This window comes from Halichoeres trimaculatus, unplaced genomic scaffold, assembly GCF_033239565.1.
Source record: "Halichoeres trimaculatus isolate MK-OKI-2021-1 unplaced genomic scaffold, fHalTri1.1 fHalTri1_scaffold_5, whole genome shotgun sequence".
NCBI lineage: Eukaryota > Metazoa > Chordata > Actinopteri > Labriformes > Labridae > Halichoeres > Halichoeres trimaculatus.
The window spans coordinates 25498390-25525117 of record NW_027437183.1 but is presented as its reverse complement, the minus strand read 5'-3'; the positions used below and the strand labels follow the sequence as shown (position 1 = coordinate 25525117).

At 39.6% G+C, this 26728-nt stretch overlaps 1 protein-coding gene across 3 annotated transcripts in view; it reads left to right on the top strand.

Annotated features, from left to right (window-relative positions):
• Window positions 1–26728, top strand: part of edil3a (EGF-like repeats and discoidin I-like domains 3a) — a 129652-nt gene that overhangs the window by 33222 nt on the left and 69702 nt on the right. For all 3 annotated transcript variants that reach the window (XM_074670475.1, XM_074670474.1, XM_074670473.1), the window contains exon 3: window positions 11819–11947. In XM_074670475.1, coding sequence (XP_074526576.1) covers window positions 11819–11947 — 129 coding nt within the window. The remainder of the gene's footprint in view (window positions 1–11818; window positions 11948–26728) is intronic.

Sequence of the window (26728 nt, the reverse complement as noted above, 5' to 3'; positions counted from 1 at the left end):
GAGAAATTTCTTAAAACTTTACAGAGAAAATTAAAAATTTAATTATCTTTAAAGTGTCCTTTAGTGTTTAGAAAGGCGCTTTTAACTAATTATTATTATTATTATTATTATTATTATTATTATTATTATTATTATTTATTTATTTATTTATTTATTTATTTATTTATTTATTTATTTTTAATGCTGGTGGGTTTTTTTTAATTTCCTGGTGGTGTATGTAAATGTCACACAATAGAAAGCCTCCAGAGCTTTAAATGTCAAAGACTGCACACTTAAACAAAATTAATAACTGCAGCAAATACATCATCAATGTGTCTCCTTGTTAACAGGGGTGTATTATAAAATGATTTGTGATGTGACAGATTTACATAAATCTTTGAGACATTTGAAATTTAGTCAGAGTTCCTAAACTCCTGTTTACTGCTCACACAAAACAGCAGTAAATCATGCTGTCAGAGGCTTTGTAAAGTGTTTTTTTTTTTTTTTTTTGCACACTCCAGATTTCTCAGAAAGAGGCAGCAAACAGCATAAGAAATAATTATCGATGTGAAGATGACCTGAATAGGGTGTGACTTGTGACCACTGACCTGGAACTGGGCTTAGTGAGAAAATAGGACAGGGCGATCCAGAGGACCAAATTACTCATGACAGCTTTGAAGAATTTAGCATATCAGCTGCTCCTTCACAGGCGTCATAATCTGCAATCTACATATTCACACCCTTTCCACTGCACACACAGAAAAGGGCGCCATGCTTCATCAGGTTTGGCCTGCACTTCTATAGGTCCTGTGTGTACCATGGTGCCCACCCTGATAGGATTGTACTGGGTTTCTCACAGTCCTCATGGAATCTGAAGCTATGATAAAAACTCAAGGTTTAAGGTTGGGAGATAATTTCCGCTTAGTTTGCAAGACCTGGCAGGGAACTGGATTAGATTTTATCCTCTTTCCTAATGGGATAATAAAATGAAGAAATTGGCCATATTTTATCTACACAAGGTGGGATTATTTCTTCACATCTAGGAAGTCTTTTCGTATGGTAAAATTTGAAGAGTCCTGATAAGAGAATAAAAAGAACCTTTCTCACTGTACCTTTACAGCTGAAATAACCCACAGAGGATGTGCAACTGGAGTAACTCTGCTCTGAATAACAATTCAGTCACAATGAGCATGAAGTAGGTCGAAGTTCTGTTATAGTGATGTTGTAGCAATGTTTAATTTGACATCTCTGAGCTGAGGCTGATTAAATGCTCATAAAATCTGTAGTTACATTAAAATATTTTCTCCTTCTCTTTCATTATTTTTTCAACAGTGAAGGATTTTTTTTATATCTGCAGTAGTCTTTCATTCAGTATCAAGAGTCTCTTAGAATTAATTATCCACATTAAAGCAACATGTTCCTCTGCAGTATCTCAAAGTGTCACATGGTCCAACCTCCTCATGGGCTTTTATAGCAGCATAAAAACTGGAAATATACAGTGACGAGACTGTGACAGTGAAAGGAAATGTGTTTTTCTTCATTTGAAATAATTGCAGGTATGTGCTTGACAAAACTGTGCACTTTAATTGTGTTTGAAGCAGCTTCAAGATAGGGGACCTGCATTTAACTTGTGGATTTTATTGTTCATGTGGAATGTGTTTCACAGGCTCAAGAATCAAAGGAATGGCCTCTGAGTATCTGTCCCTTGCAACCAAAGTGCTCTGGCATCCATAAAATGAGGTTCCTTCCATGCTAACAGTGGCTTTTTTGTGTTCAGGAGGCTTGATGTAAAGAACGATGTTTCGGTTGCCCTGCGCAAGTATTGGATTTGAGTTTTTGCAGAGCCCTTTGCAGGTGCTTCACATTTGTGCGATGTCTTCCACAGCAAAAGGTCACAGATGATTTAGACTGGATTTGAATGCACTCAGACCTTGAAGGTGCCCTGGAACATTCTATAAAAGCATATGCCCTAGCCCTGCAGCTTTCAAAATACCTGAGATGCTACTGATAACCTAAGAAGAGACATAACCAAGCTTAAGGTTAAGTGTGATCACAAACAGTCTGTTGGTGGATCACAGAACAATAGGCCTCCATTGAACAGGTTGGAGCCATACTCTGAGATTCTCTTAAATCTCATTAGGTTCCTGGGAATTTCTCCTACTGCAAACGGTCTGGCGTTGCTTACAAACACCAGAATGAGCAGAAGGCTTTTGTCAGAGAGGACCTTTGGGAAGCAGAGACATCGCTCTGACATTTTCATGGCATTTAGTCTCAGACGAAACAACCTCCATTTCCTGCTCCTCTCTGGATGTTCCAAGAAAGATGCCAGTTTTCATCCTGACCTCTCCATTTGGTTATTTATTTGACATATTCAGAGCCATTCTGTTTCTTCGTCACTCTTACAGTTTTTGGATTCTAAGTGCATTTGTCCAACGTCGTCACACGCTGATGGGCTGAAATGCCAAAGTGGCACAAGCACAGGAGAACTTAAAGTCAAAGACTCACTAAAAGCATGAACGTTGGTGTGTCTCATGCTTAGAGCACTGATGTTGTATCGGCAGTGGGGTGCCAACTTTCATCAGTCGAGGTGAAGGATGGGTGCAGTGACCATGAGCCCGTGAAGCGGTGAAACCATCATAGGAAAAGAGGCTGGGTTAAAATAGATTTGACACAATTAGGCCATGTCGGATTTCTCTGTGATGTGGCTGGCTGCACATTCAGAGCTGAGGAGTTTGATGTAAATTTCTCTCTCTTGAGGCAGGTAAAATGTGTTTCATTTGGAGAGATTCTACAGAAAGGTTAACAAGGTGGATGAAGGGCCAGCTTGTCACTTTGAACTTGGTTCTGTGTAAAATGAAAAGAGTGGTTCAGAATTTGGTGGTGAGAGTTGAAGTTTTAGGAGCGTTTTCCTTTGACAGTCATTTCAGAGGTGAAATTTTATTACCCTGTCTGCTTGATATGGAGTTATTCAATAAAGACTGTTGTTTTATCTGGGGAAGTACTGCTGGGGCAGACTGAAATTGAAGACTTCTAAGTTAATGCATGTTGGTAGTGAATCTACCAACTAGTATCGAACAGCACTTAAACCTCCGAGATGAAGCTAATCTTTTTAGCAGCTTTTAGTAGATGGTTGAGGAATATGTAAGCAAAGACTTTCTTTCCTCTTCCATTCAACCCAGAAGTTGCCTCATATGTGGATGCTGGTTCATAGAGATAAACTAAAATGCAACATTAAAAGAAACAGGTACCTTTCACATCTGGTACCTGGTAATAGGTATCCGTACTTGATGGTACCAATTTTTGGTGATTGTGCGTGTGTTAATGTGGTTATATGTTTGATAATAAAATGTCATTTCCTTTTTTTCTTTTTTTTTTTTAATTTCACACATTTATTTCTCACTATACAACCTTGTAATACTGTGTTCATATCCAGCATGAAAAAATTGCCTACTCTTCCACTCTCTCACAGTCACAAAGATGAGTTAGGGTACCTAAACATGTTACGGTTATATTTTGCTTGAATCAGTACTCGGTACTACAGATGAAATGTGGCCAGTGCCTATAAAAATACCTATTTCGGCAACCATACTCTACCATCATGGTCAGAAAATGATTGAGATGCTGTGGTTTGCACTAGCTGATAGTAAATTTAAGTAGAGACCTGAATTTGCCCCACACCAGCAGCTCATGTATCATATCAAAGTTAAAGACCATTAATAACCAAAGTTTGAGTTCAAGTTGAAGTGTGCAGAAAGTCACGCATAGGTTTGTTTATTTATTCATTTATTTAATTATTTATTTTTTTTTTTTCTCATGCAGCAGGGCATAATATGTTTTTACACCAAGGTTAAATGGAATCAGCTGTAAATCACAAAGCTGTGTTATCTGGAAAAATCCAGCCTTGGTATCTGCAGATGTTCTGTTTCAAAATAATAATCAGGAGCCAAAAGAGGCACTCATCAGGCCCTCCTTATCTTTCAACACTAAATCACTAAATTAAATATCAGTTTTGCTTACCTTAGCAGGCGTGATGTCAGTCCTGCAGCACCAGCCAAGATTTCTTCCACATATCTTTTTACAGTTGGAGGAAATGGCGACAGAATCAATTGCACCACTTACAAAGATTTGTTGGTGCTGAAGATAAAATTTTAGATTCATGGCATTTTTTCCACTGCTGCAGCAAAAGGCCTTAGACATGATCCACCTCTTTTGAATGAGCTGATATCTTTATCAGGGAAACGTCAGTAAGTCTTTGTCAGACCTCGACTTGACCCCAGCTGATAGGATAAACTGCTTTAGCGGTAGTAAAAGACCTGTCTACTCCCCTGAATGCTTTTTTTAATGGAGGAATGTTGTTTGAGTCTCTAATATAACACTGTAAACAACAGGCTCAGTATGTAATTATATCCCTCTTATGAAATGGAGTGGGTCTTAATACCTCCAGATTTTCAGCTTCAATGATGCAGTGTCAAATTAAGAGTTGTAAACAGTATCGCTTTTAAAGGGCGAAGTCTAAAAGAGCAGGGTTATGAAATTTATATTCACTCATACATTTATAACACGTTGATGTTTGTGGCAGCTGTCGGCTAAGATACATGAACACGTGTAGTTTTAACCCTGAAACTGTCAGGATGTTGTGATTGATCTGTGAGGAAACAAAGGATGCTTTCCTGTGTTTAACCATTGCTCAGGTTTTCACAGCTGATTGATTGGACTCTCTTTGCCGCCAGAAAAGAAATCAGCACACTCGTGCCGGACACGACACAGGCTCACATCAATCACAGAGTGAGCGCTGGCTCGTACAGCAGAGCAGCAGCTGACACTCACACAAGCAAAGCTGCCAGTTTGCTCCAGACATGCATCACAGCGGAACGCATCACACAACTTCTTAAGAGAGCATCCAGTGACAGACGGATCACATCTCTCACACATCATACCATGTCTGCTTTGTCCCCTTTAATGAAATAAGTTGTGTGTATCTGTGTGTCTGTGTGTTTTCTGTGCTGTGGTCCGTTATCCTTTTATCCTTAGCGCTCCTCTCTGCTTATCTAAAATGACAATTTGAGAAGAGGAATTTGACCCTTCAAAATAAAAAGAAAAATGTATTTACAAACACAAAGAAGAGTTTTGTAAACTTCGTGATTGTGCTTAACTGATTTTTGTCAGTCTAATCTGATTGAGTTGTTACACAAAGCTTTTATCTTTTGAAAATTTTTCAGTTCAGCCCATCATCAAACAACCACTAGAAACGGTATTGACACAAAAAACTTTTTTTCTTTTTGTTTTTTTCATATTTGACGCTGACCAACAGAATGTGAAAATGTTCCAGTCAAATACTAAGTGATCGTGTCCTAAATCACATCAGCCTTTTTTCTCTAACATAAACTTTTGTTTAATGTTATTGTAATTATAATCAGCAATCGAGCTTAAGTTAGCTGCTACCCACAAAGCAGATTTTAAAATGTTGGAGAGACACAAGTTTTACACTTTAAATTACTGGGGTCCTTTTAGACCAGACCTGGGTAAATTACAGCCCAAGGGCCACACTCAGCCTTTTGGGTGTCCCTGTCTGGTCCACGTGGAGTCAGTCATAAAGTGTAAAAGCACTCAGAAAGTACAGACCTCCACCAAGCATATTGTGATTGTCATACAACACTTCAGTCCAACTTTAATGTTATACTCCCTTTCAGCAGACTGTCTGCTTCAGTTTGGTGTTAGTTGTAGGTTTGTACGATCATTTGTTACCTGACAGTGTTGAAAATTATGATGACCCAGTACATATTTCATATACTGAATCTTAGTATTCAGAATATTGTCAGATTCTGGATCGTACTTTTACATCTGTCAGACATTATGGTGACCTCGTCTTGTATTGTTTTGCAAAGCAATGTGACCGTTTATCATGGAGTTATATACACATATGGTGAAAACGTCCCTATCTCGTAATGATAAAGAATCTTTTTAAAAAAGTCCTGGATCCAGACGGTGATCCAGATCACCTCCAAAATATAATCACTCATTCTTTATGCCATTTTGAACATTTCCTGACATTTTTGTCAAGATCTGTTTGTTAGTTTTTAAATTATGTTGTTCACAGATAAAGAGACAGACAAACTCTCCCAAAAACGTAACCTTCTTGGCGGAGGTAATTAGAATACAAATGAAAAAACAAAAGTGCCACACACACACACACACACACACACACACACACACACACACACACACACACACACACACACACACACACACACACACACACACACAACTATGCTGCTTTAATTTTGAAAACAGTGACGATGATACAAAAGTTGGAAGTGGGTCTGTTTGACTGGCTTGTTGCTCACATTGCTCCATCTATCTTGCCGGTGTCAAAACTCATAACACAAGTCAGCATTTTAGAGTCAGGGGTGGGAGAAAAAATCATTTCACGAAAGTATCGTAATATGTTTTGTGTATTGATTTTTAAATAGCAATTTTTTTTCCAATTTATCTTTTTTTTGTTGTTGTTGTTGGTAGTTGTTTCAATTCCAAACCCTTTAAAAGCCTTTAAAAAGCCTTTAAAAGCTGGGTTGGAAAAAAGTCACAACTTTTCTCCAGCAGAGGGCGAAATGTTTGTCTTTGACTTTCTAGTAACGTGATGTCAGATCCCCTGAATCACTCCTGAAGACTTACTCATATGTGATGTGCATTTTTTGGGAAAACATGGCTCCTGATATAGTCTGTGGACATCATCATCATCATCATCCTCATCATTCAACTTTTTTGCATAGTGTAATTTTAAAAAAAGGAACTGTAAATCCCTAAAAGTGTAAACATCGTTGATTTGCAATTTATAATCAATCGGCACCCAAAAAATCAAAAAGAATCGAAAAGAAACAGGAGAAAAGCATACCCCCCTGTGCTAAAGGGGACTGCTATTATTCAGCTTCAATTCCCTCTGGAAACCAGTAAGTGGTGTCACAGAGATAACATTCATGTTTTGTACTATTTAAGGTTTTTACCCATTTAATGAAGAGGGGGAGTAGATGGGCATAAAATAGCATAAAATAAATCTGTTGAATGATGTTAACCAAAGAGTCATTCAGAGGTGTTTCGTCAGGAGTACAGCTGCTGCACTGTTACTCATGTATTCATCGTTTTAAACTGATGCTGCTGAATCGGATGTGCACAATTTTTTAGTTAGTTTAAGCCCAGTTCGGATCTTTTTGACAAACAGGTCTCAGTAATTCCCAGCTGGCTCAAAAATACCAACAAAAAAATGTGTAACTTGCGTCAGCTTGTTCATGAGTCTGTGCATCAGTGATACTATGTCATCTCATCCTGACTCACATCATCTCTCAGTTTTTTTTTTTGTTTGTTTGTTTTTTTACCAAGGTGGGCTACTCTGAGCATTTTTTTTTCTCTTTGAAATGATTTTATATCAGTAAATGAATCAGTCTTTCACTGTTTTTGAGCTGCTGAAACCTTAAAAATAACATATTTTTAACTCAGATACTGATGTCGTGTATAAACCAGTCTGTGTCTCACTCACACACTTTGACATCTTCTCTCCTCCTCGCTCCTCCACTGCCACCTTTCCTCTCAGTTTTTTCTGCTTTATGTGCTCTCCATTAGGGAGGCTGTCAGTGCGCCTTGGTGCGACTATGGATTGTCACGTCAAAACAGCTCTGAAACCTGTCATCCCTCCTCCCACTCAGAGAGCAGGGCCTCTGTAAAAGCTGTTATTTGTTTCTCTGTACAGCTGATTAGCTGGCGCTCTCATTATTACTGATACAGGTCCTGCCTTTGAAATGGCACGACTTCCATAGGATTGGCTCATTTGTAATTCATATCCAGAGGCCTAATAATTCTAAGCAGAGCAATAACAAGAATTCTGATGGTGTTATTTATCTTTTGTTGTTGTTTTTTTTTGTATTTACTAATTCATTGTCAGACATGTTGTGTTCTCGGTAAGGTGAGTCTTAAATGCTCGAGCAGACAATGCAGTTCAAAATCCAAGGCTGCATCCCTTTACTTGGCTTTGTCAAAATTCAGGCTCATGGTGGTTCATTTGTCAAATTGACTTAAGAGGGCATGAAACTCTCACCCTTGAGACGTCTTCTTGTTTCTTATCCGTTAGAATAAAATAAAAGGCCTGTCAAAGCAAAGTTTACCTGTCAGCGCTAAGATATGAGCGTAAAACGACTGGAATTGGAATCACATCAAGAGTCAGAAAGCTTGAGAAGGGCTCATAAGAGCTAATTTGTAAAGAGTTCAGTTCTTCTGTCAACACATTTAACAAGCTTTTCACTGTCCATAATTTATCACATTAACCACCAGGCTTTCTTTTTCATCTGACTTTTAATGTTGAACACATGCTGGCTTTATGCCAAGTTTGCATTAATATCCAACGGGAGAGTTTTAAAGTTTTCCCGTCCAATCTCAATCCAAAAAGTTTTGACAGCCAGGGTGCAGTCGTACAACTCGATGTTTAATAGATGAGACAGCTATTGGCAAGCCCTTGAGTTATGAAACCAATAACCCCGCATCAAGGCCTCGTCATTTACATCTGGCCCCATGCTGCAGGTTAGACTGCGAGAGGTTTTAGATGGCAGTAATACGGCACCATATTGTGGGCGCTGCCAATGAAGTGATGCACATTTGGTTGATTTGATTTAAAGCTTTGGCAACACCATTAGTGCAAGAGAGATGAATAACAAGGAGAAGAAGTTGAAAAATGGGGGGTAGGGGGCACACTCACAGAATGATTAAATTCTTCAACTGACCTATTAACCATTATTCAGATTTGTCTAGTTAATATTCTTTTGTTTGCAAATCCCCAAAACATGAACTTATGCAGTTTCTGCTACATGTTCTCTGTGTTCTCTTCAGCACAAAAGTAAAGGAGACAACAATGGTTGTGATGAATGAGGCAAAGCAGACACAGCAAGGACGCATGTTCTAGCTGTGTCTTCTATAAAAGAATGGGTTCTTTTATAGGAATAAGTCCTGCTTTTCACTCAGGGCTTGTACAATGCTTTTATCTGCAACATTTTTACCATTACTGGATTATTGGGATGTTATTTACATGTCTGCTTCAGGTAAATGCTTACAGTCTTTGAATGTCCTCAATCATTGTGCTTTGAGGTTAATTACCGGTTGTAGTCGTCTTACTCATCACTGCGAGCTCTGTGCTTTGTCCGGTTGGCCTTCCTTGAGTCCTCACAGGTATATGCCTGGATTATTCTCATTTACAAGGCTCCTCTTGGACTGGTTCCTTCTTATCTTTGTTCTCTTCTTCAGAGAACTGGAAGTCTTTATGCCTTGCGCTCTCAAGGCATCATTCGTCTGTTTTTTCCTCGTGTCAGGACTGAATTGGGTAAAAAAGCCTTTAGCTTTGCTGCCCCCTCTGCATGAAATGCTCTACAGACAGACTTTAATCTGTCCAAACTCATTTCTCTTGGAGCCTTTGGTTCCATGCTAAATGCCAGACAAGGGACCATGGACCAGTGCCTGTGTTTATGAACCTATTTTGTGAGACACCTTCTAGCGCTTTTCCTCCAAAGCACTTTGTTTTAATAATATCCTGTAATATATTTTTGTTTTTTTTCACGAGTAACTTTAGCATTTAACCTTCAATTTTTTATCTCCAAGTATTGTCTGTTTAAAATTAATCTTGCTTTACTCTTGGCCAGGTCACCCTTGCAAAAGAGATCTCGATCTCAATGGGTTTTCTACCTGGTTAAATAAAGGTTAAATAAATAAATGTGCTCAGTGACCTTTAATGTACAAGTGTTTAGCGTGTAGGAGTATGTTTTTGAGTTCAGCTAACCCTAACAAAAGAGGGCATTGATTATAAGAATCTTAAACTGTTGGGATCTATGATGGTTGGACAAGTAACAAAGGGTCTTTTCGCAAAGTACGCCATTATGTGGGGAGGGTGTTATGCAACAAAGGAAACTTACAATGAACATGTAGTTTATTCAAACAAAGCCAAACTCTTTTATATTTTGTGTGATGTCATCCTTGTAGTAAACATTTTTTAAGTGTAAGTCACTGTTGTGTCTGCATTTCATGTATATTACTGAATTCAACCAATAAACCGTGTCTTTCTAAGTCTTATTGACTCTGGGGTGCCAAGGCGACAGTCCACCAAGAATTGTATTCATGTCACAAATAGCATCAAGGATTGTGCATCAATATCTCATTGCTATCTGCTCTGTGTCATTTCACTTCGCTCTCGTCCTTTGTGGTGCTCAGGTTTTTCATAAAGACGATTAACTGAACAGGAAGAGACTCTTCTGTTACATTGGAACTGTAACAAGTGTGGCACAAATTTCACAAAGTTTTACATTTTTGAGTAGTTTTCTATGAACACTGTGGTAAAGTTTTCATAAACTTTTGTTAGATTTAAAAATGTTCAGTCTAACCAGGCGTGGTCATTAGGGCCAGTGTTTATGACTTTTACATTCTTTGTACTGAGGTTAATTTGCAATTTACCCCAATTCCTAATACCTAATGGCTAGTGATGCAAATTGCTCTGCAGCACAGTTTGTGGTGCATTTAATCCATTTTATGTGCTTTGTGTATTAGACAGTATTTTTTTCTTTGATTTACAATCAGTGGGTTTCAATGGGTGCAAAAAAAAACATTCATAGTTTTGTAATCAGGGTAAAGGAGAATCATTGTCACTGTAATCAAAGTTACAGTGTTGTATTCTTGGTGAACAAACAACACGTAACAGAAATTCTTGAAAATGTGCAGTCTGTTCTTCCCAAATTAAGTTAAGTGTGCAAAAGTTTATGCAGACAACAGACATTGGTACTTCACAGTGGAGGGTTAAAAGCAAAATCAGTGGACCTTAAATTCAGACATTTACCTAAAAGTAGAAATAAAAAATAAAAAGATGAAACAAAGGCAAGTCTGACGAAACCAGTCTTTAGCTCCTTCTTAAAACTGTCCACAGCGTCCATGGTTCTCACAAATAATTACAAGCAGCACAAACGGTTGAAGGTCAGCTAATAATTATCCTTCAAGCCAGTGTATCAAACCCAGCAGAGCTGCAAACATTTATGCAGTCCTCCGAGCAAACACAGTCTTGCACTGTATCACACAGTTGATAATTGGCCACATAAATGTGGGAGCACAGCGACCAACACAAAGCTATTTGGTCTAGTTAACTTTAAATAGTACATAACAAGGTCCGCTCATCATCCAGTTATACTGATTTCAAAATAAAAACTTCCTTTTGTTTTAGTTCAAGCTATTAAAATCAGTATCTGGACAACCCAAACTCCCATGTATGTACTTTTGTGTGTGTCAGTCCATGTGCTTGTATTAGCATGCAGGCTGGTTTTTGCATACAGGTTACAGTGCAGCTTGTCCGTACTCTTCACTTAGCTCTGAGAGGGTGAAGTTTTTCCCTCCTGGAGGCGACATATTCAGAATTTCTAGACCTCAGGCTGCCCTTAGGTCCACAGTGTTGGGTGGCAATAACCAAGGAACAATCCCCTCCTTTCTCCCACTGTGGATAATATTTAAACTTTTTCCATGAATATCTTTTCAAATGCATGGCCAAATCTACAGTTTGACTTGTTTTCTCACTTTGAAATTACTTGCTTGGGAAGATTATGTAAGAATGTGTCTTTGTTACTGTTGGCATGGCAGCCTTCAGTCAACAGTGTTTTACACCAGAGGGAATCAGGCACCAAGAACACTGTGTTCTTGTACTAGTTATGAGTCGTTATGAGTCAAAGATGTACCCCATTATCACGGTCTTGCCAGCTCACCTCACATGGCACCTCAGATCATAGCAGAAGATGGGTCTCTTATCAGTGTTCTCCTCTTTTTGTCCTCCCAGGCCCTTGCCACCCAAACCCCTGCCACAACAGAGGAACGTGTGAGATCAGTGAGACCTACAGGGGCGACACCTTCATCGGTTATATCTGCAAGTGTCCGCCAGGCTTCAGTGGAGTCCACTGCCAGCACAGTAAGTCAGACACACCTCCGTTTTGGTTCTCTACACCGTCTTTCCAGGATTTGGAAAAAAAAAAGTTTTAGAAAACTTTGGCCTCTTTTTTATGTAATTTCACCAAGTTTGAATCATTTCATTTGGAAAGATTTCTCCACACAAATATCAACCTTGTGCATAGAACGGCAGCGATGAAGTAAATCTCTGCTGAGAGGAGCAGACCAGCAAGATGATAGTGGGTTTGCTCGAAAAAAGGAAGTGCTGAACTTGCTTTCTTTTGTTGAGCATGCTTTTAATAAAGGTTAGTGAGAGGAGAATTTTGCTGCCTATGAGATAATATTTTACATTAGAGGGGGAACATTGTTCTACACCCAGGTACAATTTATGCGCTATCTTAAAATAGACTTGCTGAACTTATAAGCCTCCAGAACCTCAATCTGAGCACCAGGGTAAATCGCTTTGACAGGTGGGTGTAACCATATCAGATACTGCAGAAATACTGGCACGAGTCCTTTTCTTCAATTTCTGGTGTTGGCCTGTTAGTAGAAATCAGACTGGACATTTCATTTTTCAATAAAAGTTATGAGAAATCAGCAAAAACTACTTCTCCTAAACACAATTAAATGAAAACTTAGATTATTAGTTGTTGGGAAGCTTTTCCTGGAGCGTCAGTCTTGAATTTCTACACCCAAAAACCAAGATCTTTGGTTCCCCTGGTTGCCAGGAGAAGTTACCAAATTAGAGTGAGCTGTTTGGTATTTTAAGAAAAGTCAGGTTTCTTTTTTTCTGGGGCAACCTGATTGATTTTTAAACAGTCCCTGTTCCGAGCTGTTTCCAAGTCAATTTCACAGCAAGTACCAGGATTTGTCAAAGCTTATAACAGCTAGAATGAGTATCACCTGACCAGCAGAAGAAAAGCCTCAAACCTTCACATTGATGTCTTGATGTCTTGATGTCTTTATTTAAACCCTCTGCATTATGTATGGTTCCCAGGATTTGGAAATAGCAAGTAGATGTCCGTAAGTGCTAAATCCTGCAGAATGATATATAGGCCGAGTCCTGTGGCTCCTGTGTATGTGCTTGGCTGAGCATTGCATTAGCCTGCAGAACACAGTTGTCCTTCATCGCAGGTGTGCTTGTAAGTAATGGATTTAATGTATCATGGTGCAAACTGCCCGTTGAGACTGAGCAAAGAGGGAGAGACGGAGAGACAAACAGAGAGAAAGAGAGATGTTGAGCAATGCTTGGTGAAAGTATTTATAACTGGCCCATAATTCTGTCGTAGTTACATCAAGGTTAAAAAGACAGCAGCTCAGGAGAAAAAAAAAAAAAGGCTTTTATTTTGGGGACAGTCACTGTCAGTCAGTTTTTATTTTCTTCTGTAATCACAGTTTTCCCTCCCTTGTTAGATAAAAAGGCACATAACATAAAAGGAAATGAAGCGAGTCACCATATCAACGGTATGTCATTGTGTTTTTCTGCAGCCAGAATTGTGAGCAATTGGCCAGCATTCATGTCATAATTCAGTTATTGTTTCCTATTAAGCCCCCAGGGTGGTGAGAAACTGATTCGATATGGGCTGAATGCACATTAATGTCTGCCAATGCTCCTCACGGTTATTACAGATGAATGGAAGAGAGTGGGTGAGGCACAGACACAAGGAAGGGGAGGAACAATGCAGTATCTGAAGACATTAATAATCAAATCTTGTGTCTGGATAATTCCTGCAATTAAATGATAAAGGAATACAAATAATTGTTCCTCAAGAATAGATGCTTAGCTGGCTTTGTTAGCGTTTATTGTCAGCTTTTGATGAGTGACAAGCCCAAAAGAGGATACAAATGAGAAGGGAAAAAAAAAAGTTATGGTCGGGCATTCTGTACGATCTGAACAACACAAAACGAGAGATGCTTCTTATGACATAATATCTTTGTGTTTTGATGAACATCATTCATGGTAATGAGAAAATAATGATGTAGTCATACTGTGATGTACAATACTTTTTGGTTCAGCATCTGTCGATTTTTAAAATCCATTCGTCTTTCTATTAATGAGCCAGTAGCTGTGGAAACACAGTAAATCTGCTGCTTTGAATGATTTCTGGACCTTTAGTTAACATTTAAGTAAATCCATACCTGCCACTCAGGTTGCACTACTTACTTAGAGATTATTTAAAAATAGATAAAGGATTAAATTGTAGGATTAGCCTTTATCTAATGTGATATCTACAGTAATCTGGTGTTTCTAGCCAGCATTGGCTCAGATCAGTGTTTGCCTTCATATATAAACTGACAACTATAGAGACGTAAGATCAAATAAGCGTCAGCCATCCCTGTCTTTTTACTGTTGCTCTTAGTATCTCCTCGCTCCGTCAGAGCCAAATCCAATTTCACACCTTTGAACGTTACCCTAAATACCTGCACTACATTTTCCTCCTGTTAGAGCAGTTTTATGAGGCAGAGCCAGGAATGATGTTGCACATGGACAGCCGGTATAAGTACAAGCTATTTTAGACTTCTTTGATGGTCAGGTGCTTTGCTTTATACACTTAATGTGTGGACTTATTTTTATATAACACAGGCATCAGTGCGTCAACATGAGGTGTTGAGATTTCAGTAAAGAATGTAGATGTCAAAAAAAAAAAAAAACACAGCTGAAGGTGGCAACAGTGTGAAAACACAGTAGGTGTCAAAGTGAAGGTTTAGTAGTCAGTCAATCTCGTTATGCTGCTAGATACCAAAATAACTTATTTCTAACACCAAAAAATGTAACACTAAATATGACATTTCAAAGCTAGCTTTCAAATTTTATGATGTCAAGTGAGACATAATATGCTGATCTATACAGTTGCACCATTAGATCCCCACACTAAACCTTGAATGTAAATCCTGGATGTGTCTGAACAGCGTGTTTCAAAAACTAAGCATGACCTGGTCTGAGCTTTATCAGGCTCTGCTGTCCTGTTAGAGCAATGTTAAGAGCCAGCCCATCCAGGAGCTCTGTTCACAACACGCCCACTCAGAATCTGGGTTATTTCACTGCTAAGCTTTTCCTCTGATTTGCACTTTGTTCATTCAGTATGTCTTAGAAAGTTGCTTGTAAGTTTTCCTTTGGCTGTCAGGGAAAGTCACAGATATTTTCTCTTATTAAAGACGAAAGTACCAAAGTGATACAGTAGCCACAACATAGCTGTTTGTGCTCACCACTTTGCTAATGACTCCTTTCTAAAGAGGCCAGTGCAAAGCTGGATTTTCTCATCTCTTACTGAAACCTGGGGCTGTTTCATCTTAAAAGACCATTATGTTAGCTCAGAACCACAAGCTGCGAGTGATATAGTAACAGCAGGTAACACAACAATAGCTAACAGCTAACGGCTGTAATGGGGAGCTAATAGACAAAGCTCATGAGTACATAAATGAGTGACACCCACAAGCTGTGGCTCACTTTATATTACCAGAACAAAGTGCTTCATCAGAAGACTGAATAGTTCTAAAACTCTAGTTTACATGGACATGAAATAAAGATACAGACTTTTTAAGCTGCATGTCATGCACAGCCTCTCTGTAGGTGTCCCAGACTGATTTAATGAAAGGTACTAATGAGTACAGTAGATCTTCTTTAATATTCTTCTGCTAACAGCACAGATTTTTCAAAACTGTATTGGGGAGGATTTTCTTTTCCTACTGCATTTTAAAAGCCTTAGACACAGCACAACCCAGACAAACCAGGGTAAACGTAAGGTTAGTATCCCTCTTTTCTTTGAGCCATTATTGTCAGAAGGTCCTTCATCTTAGAATAGCGAGGCACTACGTCCCTGAGAGAGCAAGCGCTGTGTTTTTGGGCAGGTAGCCAAACATCATAATGAACTGTCACAGTGTGAAGATTGGGACTGATTGCCTCAGTCATGATAGGGTTGCAGATCATTTTAAGGGCATACACTCTCAGTGTATGAAGGACAAACTGCTATTTTTATGTTGTTGTTGTTGTTTTTTTTTTAAATATTTTCCTTTTCAGAAATCTCAGTTTTTTTTTGTGACCAGCCAAACTCGTGGCGTGGTTTAACAATATTAAACAAATTGAATTTGCAGCTAATGAAATACTAAATTCTTCTCTTCTTGTTGTCAGATCAGGTGATGATATGACGCACTTATCAGTCTTGCGGAGGAAGCTCGATCCAGCTTTATTCAGCTTCTTTTTATTCTTAGCCTTCATTCAGAAATGTTGGTTTGATGCCATTTCTTTCTCTCTCACACTGAGAAAACTGTTTGGAGTTCTTTGCAAATCACAGGGAAAATAGCATGCTGGAGTTTTTTTTTCACAGGAAAACAAGAAGTCAGTGTATAATAAAGCATTACTACCACACTGATCTGCAAATTTTATCTTTCAAATGACTCACTTGCATCTTCTAATCAGTCTTCTTCTATCCATCCATGTGGTATAAAACATTGGGTGATTTCCATCTTCCTTTCATCAATACCTGACTTTACTTTTCTCCTGTAACACCAGCAGCTCAGGATTGATTGAGGCCAAGTGTAGGATGTGTGACTTTTTTTTTAATGCATGGCCCTGTATTTGATCATGTATTGACTGTTTCTATCATGCTGTATTAGCCCTGCTGCCTGCACAGCTCCTTGCCACAGGATAATCAGGGACTGTTTATTGCTGTGGCCTGATGTAAAGCCGCGAGGAGCCATTACTGTTAGTCAATGCACCTGGGACAGATCACAGACGCCTTTCATCAGCACAGGGGGGAGAGAAGGGGCTCCATAAGGACTCACTCCGTGCTTACTCCACGGTAGCACGTTTAGGGCTGCATTAGCGACCTGTTTCCCGCGTTTCAGCTGGTTAGGAAGTATCCAGTAGAGCTTTTTAAGTCTTTTTTCTTGGTTTTATTTCCACGACAATCTTTTACAAGGCCTTCTGTCTACTTGTCTTAACTTAATTACAAAGTGACGAGAAAGAGAAAAAAAGAGACGTGTACTGCCCTTCTTTCATTTGCTGGTTCTTCTCAGTTTTCTTCTTCAGAGCAAGATTACCGCACAGATAACAGCACTACACCCCGAGGCAGCGTGGAGGAGTATCAAAAAGGACACTGCTTGTGTACATCTTCACCTGTAAACATTAGACAACAAAAACAGGCTATTTGTCAGACATGAGATAGAGTCTTTTTCTCCCTCAGGATCACCCTCCCACTTCTTGACTTGCAAACCTCCGAGTGGTTACCTGCACCTCATCCAACAAAAAGACTTGCCCTTCTCAAATGTGTTTGAACCTCACACTTTGTTGCAACAGATCTTCAAGTTTATATTGATGACAAGGGTTAAGGATGGATGGAGGGGGCTCTCGATATTCAGACTTTCTTTTTCCTCCTCACTCCAGAAATAGAGGCCACCAAGAGAGGAGAGTGGAAAAAAATCTGGGGGCTTGTGGTTTTCTGTCCTCTTCCTCAATGATTAAGATGGTTGTTATCTCCTTCTAACTGCACTGCTGTACTCTGAAGTCACAGCAGTAAAGTTCACAGTGAAGCACGGAAATGCCTTTCCTCTTTTCCTAAATGTTAATGGCATCACACAAAATAGTTTCAGGTAGCATTAGATCTCCTTGTACGCAGATGACAGAAGATTTTGAAAGAGGTACCTTAAAATTGGATGCGTGACCCACTGCACACAAGCTGATGGGATTCAAAATGAATCCATTGTGCAAAGCCACAAACCAGGACTGTGGCGCCACTCTTAGTAGCTCCTCTCCCTCATTTTGTCATTAAATCAGAACACTGGTCTGATTGAAAAGAGTCCTGAGTTTAGCATCCTGGAGAGACGGTCCATACCCCACGGCTGTCCTAGACAAATCAGATCATGTATGAGAGACATGGTATGAGAAAAAGCTACACAGCTGCACAGAAAATGCTCATTGTTGACAGTGGTGTATTATTGAAGGAAAAACCCCTTGGTTTCTCTAGTGTTTTAATTTAAAATATTGTGGTAGTGCTCTCTTGGATGACTCTGTAATAGATCAAATACACATCACAAAATGATGCCCCTGCATGCCCTTTCACTTGATACAACATAAAAAAGTACCCTCTGAATGCTCTTCCTAGAAAATAAAACATAAAAAAAACGTAAAAAACTGCCTCCTTGGTATGTAACCCTCTCTCCCTCTGATCGCCGGTCGGCACCTGTAAGTGGCGTCCATGAGGTCGAACCATCTCCACTTCTTCCTCTGCACACCTATCCGGCTGTTGTGGTCCTTTATTTTTCGGTACTCGGCACAGAGTTTCTTGCATTTCGAGCACTGCTCTGGAGTCCTCATGAACCTCTCAGCTGCCATACGCTCGGAGACGAGCCGAAACACCTTCTCATTCCTTACGGCCCCATCCAATTACCTCTGCACGACCTCCTTGCTGATGATGACCAAGAAAGTCTGGACCACAGCGGTTGTCCAAGGAACATCACCAGTCATTTGCCAAAGAAGATAGTTTTTCCTTGTGAAGTTGTCCGGATAATTAAACACGTAGAAATGGCATCTCTACCGACCAATCAGCGGTCTGCAATGTTGTAGCTCCGCCTTTTGAGAGCGTATCACTTCAGTCTGACACCCATACGAAAGGGTCCCAAAAAGTGGGACGGCTTGTCTCAGTTATTTTGGGATCTGTCCTGGGATAAGTCAGTGGAAACGCCACAAAAAGCGTGCCGTACCGAGACGAACCGAAACCTGACTGCTTGGTGGAAACGCGGCTTATGACGATGCTCTCCTGAAATCTAATAAATAAGTTGAGCTGACAGTCTCAATCTCTGAGTTGTGTTCACTACTCCAAAAAGTCCTTTAAATTACAATGTGAAGAATAAAAGATTAAATATTAGCTTCATGTAAGAAGAAGTATTTCTGTTTTGATAACCTTTTTGTTTTGTTTTGTTTTTTTCTTTTTGCTGAACTTTTACATTTTTATGATGTTTCTTCCTCATTTAAAATGTTGAGACCAAACATTTGGGCTTTCAAAGCTTGTGGTTGCTCCTTCTCTCCGTGGTAATTTTAAAGAAAAGATAGCAGTTCTCATCCAGAAAATGAGCCCTTATTCTCAACAAATTATCCCGCAAATTGCCGCTGTGTCCACAGAATCAGCTTTCTATTCATCTCTGGTGAGGCTCCACAGAGGGCCGCTGCTATTTTGTTCATAGCTTCGGGGGGAAGCTGTTCATGTGCAGAAATGAACTGACTGTCTTAGATCATATGAGCTGTACAGCTGAATTTTGTTTTAAGAGGAGTTTTCACTGCAAGTTTATTAAAAAAAATTGAGTTTGCAGGGCAGGCTTAGCTAACTGGATTAAGATTGATTCATGCACAATTATATGTAAGTGAAAAAGTTTGTGGAGAAAACTTTTCTGTGGTAAACAAGCAGACGGACTACTCTGTCCACGGAAAGTTAACCTAATTCAGAATAAACAGAGGCATCAGTTTAGTCATAGTGCCCCAGGTCTGTTCTTGTAGGTATAAATCTGTCTCGCCTTAACAGCCTGTGGCTTACAACAGACGGGAAGTGTTACTGAATTATGCTAATCTGCACTCTAGTTTTATTTTTATATGCATAAATTAGCATAAATAATTCCCCACTTTGTTTTCTAAGGGAAACTTACGGTGCTTCACCAGAGCCTCTGTTCTTCCTCTTTTTGTCCTCAACTTGTAATTTTGCTGCTCTATTTCAGGATTAAAGAGCATTGTAGCAGTGAGTATAGCTCTGTTTTTTTTTATATCTTCATTGAGTTCACCCTATGTCTTTCATTGCAGTGCATTGTTTGGTGAAATCCTTCAAAATGTCACACTGTTTTCCTTGTGAGAACAAATTTACTCCCACTACAGTTTCATTTTGTCAGATCCAAAAATGTGACCCAATACCTAAAGAAGCTGCAGAGCTATTGTGGCCACTGGCAGCCTGAAGGCTCCTCTCACTGCCCCATTACTGTGATATAGAGCTGAGCAGAGGACACGGCCATTTCCAGACACCCTCTCAACATTACATTCACAATCCCACAGCCCACCCACTGCTCTCAGTCTGTGGCTTGAAAGCTACATTTACAGGAAGAGATGACTTAAGAGAATTCTGGGGGAAGGGTCCGCTGTCAACCAGACATCCAAAGAAGCAACCACAATCATACCGTCAGACGCCAATGATCAACAACTCCACGAGAGACAGGGAGTGTTTGTGTGCTCTCTCTTTCTCTCCCTCTGTCTCGCTGGAGTCTCTGCAGATCAAAAATGGGAAAGATGGATATGGTTTGGAGCCAACAGTGCTGCTGTTGTAGCTCACAGCACATTTGGTCTTTCTTTGTTCAAAGCAGGGCACATTTGTGCGACTGGAAACAGCCGAGCATCAATTATGTGCTGGTTTTGTAATGATCTGGACAATAAATCTGGCTTTTGGATGACTCTAATAATTTTGTTTTATATCAGTCTGAAGAGATTGAGATTGGTGTTCAAACCATCCCTGTTTATGTGATGTTTGAAATCAAACATTGGAAACCACATTTACGACATGCTAACAGTGTCTAGTGATGTATTTCCTGAGGAAAATATGCAGTATTGCATTGAAGCTGTTATACAAAAGATTTCCTTTCAAGGGCGGTCTATCTATTTTTTTTGTTTGTTTGCTAGTTTGTTTTTTTCTGCTTTGGTTGGTGAAGCTTATTTTTTATTTATTTAACCTTTGATACATAAATAGCTTAAGTCTCAATGTACCATATTTCAAAGGGCATCAATAGGTAGATAAAGAGATGGTTTTATCCTTATCTTCTTTGTTTGTGCAAAGACCCTACAGTAGGTCGGTATAGACAATGTAGACTAAGTTAGAGAGATACTGGCTTTTAGTTAAGGTATAAAGGTTGGGTATAAGGAAACAGGACTGAATTTGTCAGTATAGATAAGTTCATTTTTCTATCTTTTAAGTTAAGTGGTGAGAGGAAGCAGGAACAGCCAAAGAAACAGTACAGATATTAGTTATTTGGTAGTTGCTGTCACAAAATGAGTCCTTTGAATTGAGCACCCCACAAATCCTCCTACCGGTATGTTAAAGAGCACTGCAATAACAGAGCATGCATATCCGAGAAGATACAAATATTAAATCATGTTTTGTTTGCTCTGTTGTATGTTTGCTTCTTGGTCTCTGCGAGAAAACATCCACACTGCAAACGAGTCCTGGTCAAAGATCAGTGTTGTTCTTCAAATGTCTATTTTCTCAGATATCTTGCTGCCCTGTCTTCATCCCAGGAGGAGCTGACCCTATCTCGACTCTGTCAGAGGGCACTTTGGATAACAAGCTGTGGAAACAAGCTGGAATCAAGGTGTTTAGGGCCATTTTTTTTCCCATGCCACTGACAGAGACGTTTTATTCAGCTTTCTCGGTAGATGTGTTTCGTTGACTGATAATCTCTGACCTGATTTTTGAATCTCAATTTAATTCAATACAAGGAATAAAAAGACAGTATTTACCTGAGGATGGCCTTTAGCCTCTCTGTGTTAGCCTTATGCATGTTCTGATGGCTTTATCTGCCAGGGCTGGGACCTTTCATTGATCATTTTAACTTGTCACTTTCCTCCATAAAGCTTCAGTAAGCAGTCTGGATTCTGCAAATCCAGCCAAATAAAACTGCTGCAAAAACATCCTTTGAGTAAGATGACCTTTCCTCCTTGGCAAGGTAATGCTTTGCCAGCAAAATTACGGTTGACGGTTTGTTTGTTTGTTTGTTTTTTTTCCTTCTTTTTTTTTCAACAATTCAGCTTTGCTGTTAAAACCAAATATAACTGTGAAAAATGCCCTCGGAAACTTGGAGGTACATGAAAGAATTGCACAGATGGCTTGATGTGCAGCCTTGTTGGCAAAACAGTAAAACACAGCACAGTTAAAAAAAAAAAAAAAAAAAAGTTAAATATTCAAATTACTTTAAGAAAGTGCCTCAATTTCTTTTGATATAATTACCATAATTTATTTATTTATTTATTTATTAAGTGCCTTTAGAACAATAAAAATGTGCTTTTACCTACAAGCAAAGAATGCACAAGAAGTAAACTTAATTTCCCTTACACAGAACCTGAAAATATTTATTCTGTTTCCATTTCCCTCTCCTTTATTTTCAATTCTCTGAACACCTATTCACCTGGTTCATCCCTCCCCTGGAACACTGTAAGGAACGAGCAGTAACCAGGGCCTAATTGTGTGAAGCCCCCTCGGACACTTGAGCTGCACCGTCACCTTGCAGCCTTTGCAGGGAGCCTGTTGGCAGCTAGCCAGAGCATAAATAGAGATGCATTTCCAAATCCCAGGTGGTGGAAAAGAGTTAGATTCAGTCCTGCTTGGGGCTTTTGGCTGGCACAGCAAGCCAAAACAGAGCACTGATAAATGTTCAGCTTGACTCCACAGGGCTGCATATATTTAACACGGTCACTGAGTGGACACATTGGTTTCAGTGATGTTTTGCCATTCTCAGGAAACTGGGTGCTCAAGAGGATGTGGAGTTAGTTCAGGAAAACATAACTTTTGATGTTGTCCGTAGAGTGATTTTATGGCATTACTCACTCTCTGATTGGATAAAATGACTCGGCATTGAAGAGATGATGTGTATGTGAGATCACTGTAAGGATGAAAGCACATTTTGACTGAAGCACCCAAGTACATGTTCATTATACACGCAGAAAAAGAGTTCAGAGAAAGGTCAGTGAGGAAATGAATTAGTAAATTCAATCAATCTTAATACCGAAGCATTTTAAATATTGATGTCATCATAAGTCATTCAGAATCTGACCCCTGTTCAAATGACTTTTCCCTCTCGGTTAACATCTTATATATCGGTGATAATGCAACATTCTTTGTCTGCTTTTAGGTGTCAAACTCCACCAGACTGTTTTTGTCTGTACGTCTTCTCTGAGAAAGGTCAAGGTTATATAACACATTCATTTCTCCTATTAGGAATAACATTTCTAGACGTGTTTCATCTGGTTATGAGTAAAGCTTGTTAAGACTTTTTCATCATCTAAAGGGGATTAACCCTTCTTTAATTATAATTCTTATAGAATATACTCAGACTGCACAGATTCCCTGAGCTTTATCTTGTGGCACAATCTGATCAAAACTAAAACCATCCTCATCAGCCTGTAATGCTGTGACCAGTTATCACAAGGTCCTCTCAAAAAATACCTGCTCCTGTTTCATTTTCAACTTCACACATGTAATACAGTGGAAGAAAAGCTAACATGTCTAAATGTTGTAAAGGCTTCAAGGTGAAATCACCTGCCCCTGTTTTGCATTCCCAGCAACTATATCCCTCTCTTTTTCTTTTGGTGCCAGTGCACACTGAAATATTGTGTATTCCTGTGATATTATTTAGTTATAGTGGGGCACTTTGGGTAAAGTCTGTGTGTGTGAGCTGACAAGTATAGTTCTTTAAATATTTCCAAAATCCATTTGACATCATTTGTTTTCTGTTGAACAAAGATTGACAGCAGTGTCTAATCCAGTATGTTCATATTTATTTTTGGCTGTTAAGTTACATTCTCAAATATTGAGCTTTTCTGATTTGCTGGCGTCTTGTTTTCTCCCACTTTAAGCCTGTGTTTGCTCTTTGCTCTCAATCTGCATCTCAGACCATTAGAGTGTCTCTTAAACATTCCAGTAAGTATACCTCAGTGATGTTAAGGAGCTTGTGGATCACAATGTTTTGCCGAGCTGCATCAGTATTCCCCTCACACACCTGCAGTAGAGGCTCCATCTGTAAGCTTAAAATGACACTTAAGGCTTTCCTCCGAGTGTCATTCTGTCTGCGAGCCGAGGGCTTTTCACATTCTGCACACCCCAGCTCTGGAGAAGCCCCCCGGTCTGCATGTCTTTCCAAATGATGAGTGTTTGGCTTCTCAGAACCTCTCTGCAGTGCATCCTAAGATACCTTTTCAAGGGCTTCTGGAGTGCTGCTCTGAATAACTTCTCAGTGGGCTAATCCCACTTCAAAAAGCCAGTCCTTGGAATGCACTATTCTTAATCCTGAATTCACAGCTTCATGCATCATCATATCCCTTGAAATAGTACAGCATGCCCCACTGTGAAAACTAACCTGCATATGAGATGAGATTTGAGAAATGTCTGTAAAGGAGATCAATAAAATCAATACTTATGCTAAGTCCACACGCCCATGACCAAGGCTAAGACATATCACTGTGAAAACACATTTCAGGGTGTCATCTGGTGGTTTGAAGTTTCTCTTTCAACTGGGAAAGACCCCGGGCAGGAATCTTGTCTTTCATGTTGAGAGTCACTTCAGTGGCGTGGGTAAGACAAGGAGAGATTGACAGGTCAGATTGACAGTGGAGACAGTCGCTTCCATGTTCAATCTCCCATCACTGACTCAACTTGGAGAGACATGGCTTGTCTTGGCCACGAGTTGTGTGGACTATACACGTTTCACTGCACCTTAACTTGTCAAAAGCGAAACCCGAGGCTGATCGTCAATATACAAGGCTGCAGCTCTGTGGAGGTGTCAGCATTTCTGGAAGTACAGTGGCACTATAGAAATTACCAGGCTAGAATTTACATAGGCAAGCAATAATCCATCCAGCATAGATACAGTTATGTACGTGCAATAAACTGCATTTGAATGCATCTACAGTTACGCTTCAGCTTGCATGAGCACTTAGTCATGCAGAAAAATGAGCAGGAACCTCGGACACCAGAATGAGATAAGCTACAACATGGAATGAAATGAAGGTTGGGGAAGAAGGCATGCATCTTCCTTTTACTGGTAATAAAGCACTCACTCTGAACATGCAAACTACTGAGGTGTCTTTCCAGCTGAGATGGGAGCAGGTGGTGCTTTTGTATTCAGCTCTTCCGAGCGAACGCTGTGTCACTTCAAAACTGACAAAAATGAGTGAGGAACAGTGTTATTCACAAGTTGAATAAATAACTGTGAGGCTTGCAGCACAGGAAAGACACTCATCACGATGAAATCATGACAGGAGAGCCCAGGAGCTGCTGTCTTTATCAGGACTGGAGCTCTTTTATCGGCTGAACATGTGTGTATACTGTTTTTGTAGTGTACACCAGTGGCTGTATGCTTTACAGATGACGCAAATGATGTTGGCCATCCTGTTCTAACGCATAAAGAGCATTCAGTCAGATAAAGTATTCTGTTTTATTCTGTCTTTGTGGTCAGAGAATAACAGAATAACAATATGCTTGAAACCACTGTTATGTCGGCAGAGCCCTCGTAATATAACAAATAATCCTCTTCTTTGAACATGACGTTCTTATTAATTTATGCTCTCATAACATCCCAAACAAAGTACTTGATCAGAGAGTGGAAAAAGCTACTTCTGTCAAACTCAGAATACCATCCCACCTCTGTAAATCATCACTTTTTCATTTTATCCCCAGATGAATCTTTTCTCTGCCCGGAGATTGCAATCTTGTTTCAGATCCAACATCTGTGGTACCATCATGAATCAACGGACATCATTGACACCCTCCCTCAGGGGGAAACCCGAACTGCTGAAAAAAGAAAAAGAGAGATGATTACTTCCAGAGGAGACAAGTGCTCAAGGTCAAGGGTTAATTATGCAGCAGGCATAAACAACTGGTTGTCTACTTCATTCCTGTCAATCAATGAACACAGCAGTCAAGCTGTGGTATCTCATCTGGATTGACTGGTCAGAAGGTGCAGTGCGATCACCAAACATTAATGAGTCCTCTGGCTCTTAAAACCGATAAAGAAAGGCCTGAGTCTGGCTCCAATGAGTCATCTCATTATGGAAGCATAGGTTTGATGAACCTCCAGTTGTGTGACTTCCAGTTTGGTAAGTAAGAAAATAAGGCTTTACTCAGTTTCATCCATCGTCTCACTGTAATTTAATGGGTTTAAGTGGCTTGAGATGTTGGGGCAATACTGCAGGGACATTACCTTTCATTTAGCTAATTACGTTTTAGGGGTTTTACAAGCATGAGAGGATTACAGGCTGTTAACAGACATTCATTTCAATCATTTGGGTGATTTATTTTGTTGTGTGCACCCATTTTTGGGGTTTTCTCACACAACTGTATGTATGTTTAAGTCCAGTTAGAATTAGCGTGCTCATTTGATCTAAATGATCTCTCCTAATTCAATTATTTCTGCTCTCAGTGAAGCAGAGCAGCTAGTACAGTTGATGGGGAAACAGTGTATGGCAGTTAAACGTTGTTTTTTCTTTAACTGAATTTACATTAAGTGGTTCCTCTAATAGTTTGATTGCTGGTTTGAAGCAGTTGCTGACTGACAGCCAAACAGCAGCTGTGTACTGGAATAGCAGAGCCACGTAGCTGCAAATTGAATCAAACATTAGCTTTCTTGCTGTAATGTATTTCTCCTATCAGCCAATATGGACAAATGTCTCGCCTTGCACCTCAGCTTGTTTGACAAGCTAGTGAACAAACATTTGTATAAGGAGGCCTCTGCAATAAGCTAATGCTATTTGAAGGCTGAATTGACCAGCTAGCTTATCAGCTCTGGCAGATTGAGCAGCATTTGAACATGTCTAGAAATGTCAACAATGACCTGTGTGGATGCTAAATGGTGTCTTTCAGTAACATGGCAAAGCCTTGGACTTCCTGTATGGATGTGTTCATAAGTGGCTTCCTGTATCGACATCTTTATTTGTAAGCCACAGTTGTCCAAACAGGTCTATTAACTTGTGTCCCATCAGCCCAGCGTGATCCGCTGTCAAACTTAACTCATAAAGCATCAGGCTCTTTGAGTTTACGGCAGGTCTCTAAAATCATCTCAAGGACAC